Source organism: Triticum dicoccoides, unplaced genomic scaffold (assembly GCF_002162155.2).
Source record: "Triticum dicoccoides isolate Atlit2015 ecotype Zavitan unplaced genomic scaffold, WEW_v2.0 scaffold4333, whole genome shotgun sequence".
Lineage (NCBI taxonomy): Eukaryota > Viridiplantae > Streptophyta > Magnoliopsida > Poales > Poaceae > Triticum > Triticum dicoccoides.
The window spans coordinates 1-3,328 of NW_021272049.1; the positions used below are offsets into that span (position 1 = coordinate 1).

Consider the following 3,328-nt stretch of genomic DNA (forward strand, 5'->3'; position numbering starts at 1 on the left):
TCGGTCGACCGGCTCTCCCTGCCTCTGCCCCATCAAGCCGGAGCCCCAGGACACGCCCGTCAAGCCGGAGCCCCAGGACACGCCTGTCAGCCAGCGCACCCGCAGCTCCGGTATCCGCATCGCCGACTCCACCCCCGCTTCAGGGCGCCTCGTCCTCGTCCCGCCCAAATCGGAGCCCAGCCTCCCCCGGAGTACGAGGAGATAGCCCGGCGCGGCTTCTCCGACGCGGACGCCCTGCGGTGGGCGCGCGACGACTACCTCCGGACTGAGATGGCCCGGCAGACCCGTGCCCTAGAGGAGATCGCCACCCGCAAGCATGGGCGCGAGGACGAGCACGGCGTCATGATCCTCGACAGCGATGAGGACGAGGACGCCGCCGGACCGTCCAACCCGCCGCGCCAATCGGGGGAGGGTTGCAGCAGGGACGGCGGCCACGGCGGAGGCGACAACGACGACGACGACGGCGGCGGCGACTACACGCGGTTCTACAGCCTCCTCGGCATGTAGAACTGCAAGGGCGGCGGCCGGCGAGGAGCGGCGAGGCGAGCGAGACGGCGGGCGGGCCTAGTAGTGTGTTTTTTCTTTTTGTAAAATACTTTAAATATGTATGAGCGGACGTGTTTGTGCCGTGTTTGGTTGAATTTGGTTTGAACTCGCCGTGTTTGTGCCGTTCGAAAAAAATCCCGTGGGCGCCGCGACTGGGTGACAACACGCCCCCAACGCGCGTTTTGCGCCGGTGCGTCCCCAGGGGTGATTTTTAACGCCTCCCGGGGGGCCAACGGCTGGAGATGCTCTTAGTTCAACCAGGATCTCCCCAGACGCTGCCATGGTGTTTCTCTTACTGTTGTTGTCTCATTCTTAGTTTCTTTTTGCTAACTTTTATGTGTAGTCTTTATTTTCTTTTTGCTCTTTTGTAAAACCATTGCATGTACCACTTATTTAAAATTTGATAAAACATACGCAACAGAGCCCTGTTGTTTCCCAAAACAAAATACACTTTCATTTTTGTAATCTGCTCCATCTTAAACAGCTTTTTAGGAAAATTATGTAATTAATTCAGTGATTTTCTAGTTTAGTGTTCAAGTCAGATCAAACAGTAGGTAAGATAAGGTATATTTGTTTATAATGGAACTTGTTTGATCCGAAAATTCGTGTTAATAGTATACATGATAACAGTGGCACTATACAATTCTCAACGAGAAGAAGAAAAAACATATTTTTGGCCACCCTCTCAATAATAAATGAAATAATGTATATGCCTTGCTCACTGTTTCTTCGACTAATTCACAGTTAGGCCACCTACTCCATGGAGTAGCAGCATTCTTTGAACGCTTGAAGGTTATCTTGGAATAGGGGTACGAAGGCATCGACGCTGCCGTCGCCGAAGTTGGACGGCGCGAGGAAAAGCATCCCCTCCGTGGGGAAGTAGGCCGGCATGAAGTAGCTCGGGCTCCCCGTGCCGAAGTCCAGCTCGTAGAACGGGAACGTCAGCCAGCTGTCCACCTCCACGTCCGGACAGTGCGCGTCCTTGCAGACGGCGCTCCGCGCCAGCCCCTCCTTCTCGGCGGCGCCGGAGGTGGCGAAGTCGACGAAAGATTGGAAGTAGGCGCCGTCCACCCTCGCCACCTCGTCGTGGATCACCTGTGCGGCGTGCTTCAGCGGCCGGTTCAGGAGGTCGCCCACCGTGGACCGCGGGAACGCCCAGAGCACCATGTTGCCGAAGTGCTCCGCCGGCTGGCCGAGCCGGTGCCGCCCGTCCACAGACAGCCGGATCTTGGAGGTCTCTTCGGGGCTCAGGTCGCGCGCGCGCGTCATGGTGCGCCACAGGTGGGCGAGGATGGTTTCGAACCGGCTGAACGGCCGGCCGCGCCCCTCTGACGCCTTGGCGCGCAGACCGGCGATGAAGTTCTTGGTGAAGTGCGCCTTGTGGATGACGATGTTGTCGGCGGCATCGCCGTGGTGACCGACCACGTCGGTGGGCGACGGCATGTAGTACTCCCTGTTGCGGTGGTCGTGCTCCACGCGAGGCGACGAGCGTGGCTTGAATAGCTCCGCGTGGTGGTGCACTGGCGGGAGACCCATGGGGAGCCCCCTGGTGGCGCGGCCCCAGGCCACGAGAAAGTTGCTGGTGGCGTGGCCGTCGGCGACGACGTGGTTGGACGTGAACCCTACAGCGAGCGAGCCGCACCGGAACCTTGTCAGCTGCAGCAGCACCACCTCCTGGTGCTCCGCCTCCAGGTCAGGATGCAGCTTCAGAAGCTCCGGCGTGGGCTTCGAGGGCGCAATGTCGACGAGGTCGGCGTCCACGGTCGCCTCAACCAGGCGCGCCCCACGGTCGTTGAGGATGACGGACGGCGTGCCGTCGGGGGACTCGCCGAGCTTCCCGGCGAAGGCGCGGTACTGGGCGAGGACCATGGCCAGGCCCTTCTCGATGGAGGCGGTGGTGGGCGCGGGCGGCGCGAAGGCGTAGATGATGGCCATCTGCATCTCGAACGTCACCTTGTCGAAGATGGACAGTGGAATGTACTCGGTGGCCGGCGTCGGCGCTTCGCCGGCAGTGTAGGCAGGCTTGACGAGCTTGGAGCTCAACACCTTGACCTCCATTGCTGTATCGGGGCAGCAGTTTCTCTGTCGCTAATCAAGTTTGATCGGCCGGCGAGAATGATCAAAAGTTTGCAACAGAGAGCTTGTAGGAGTACGTGGAGGCTTTGCTTATTGCTTGCCGTCTTGTACTCTTGTGTTGTGTTGTATGATTTGGTGGTCGTCCTGATGCTGGTTGTAAGATTATAGGAAGTCTGGAACACGCTCGCGGGAAACGGTAGCCGGTAGGTGAAATCAAACCCCCGTAAATGTAGTTGAGACTTGACCTGGCCCGCCTGTACTGTAATCCATGCTTGTGTTTTGACTATTGAACGGGCTGTTACCCAGAACGTGCAAATGTCACATGTTCCTACTGTTTCCCTCATGGCGTGTTGTGGTGGAACTTAAGTGTGTTAGGATGTACCGTGGCGTTGTACTTACGCTTACTTGTATTATTTCTCGACAACGTACTCACGTGTGTTTGTCCGGTTATCCTGAATCCGCTTTGCATGAAGGCCTCCTCACTACCTTGTATTATTAAAGGTATACTTTATTTATAAAGCAGTGTGAAAGGCTGTTCCAAGAGTTTGCCTTCAATAAAAACATGTTGAAGAGTGGACAATGAGTTCCACAATTATGTCACTCAATTAACGCACAAAAATGAATAAAATCAAACTTCCTTGCCACATATGTCTTGGTTTCAGTTTTTCTTCCTTTTGAAATTAAAAGTTAAATAGAATAGTTATTT

The 3,328-nt window shown here is 56.1% G+C and overlaps 1 protein-coding gene across 1 annotated transcript; it reads right to left on the reverse strand.

Annotated features, from left to right (window-relative positions):
• Positions 1–1,269: 1,269 nt before the first annotated feature.
• LOC119346576 (putrescine hydroxycinnamoyltransferase 3-like) lies at positions 1,270–2,731 on the reverse strand. The gene has a single exon (XM_037615870.1). The coding sequence runs from the start codon at positions 2,602–2,604 to the stop codon at positions 1,300–1,302; it is 1,305 nt and encodes a 434-aa protein (XP_037471767.1). The 5' UTR covers positions 2,605–2,731; the 3' UTR covers positions 1,270–1,299.
• Positions 2,732–3,328: the final 597 nt, after the last annotated feature.

Coding starts and splice junctions, on each gene's coding strand:
- LOC119346576 (XM_037615870.1), bottom strand. CDS start 2,604: ATGGAGGTCAAGGTGTTGAGCTCCAAGCTCGTCAAGCCTGCCTACACT.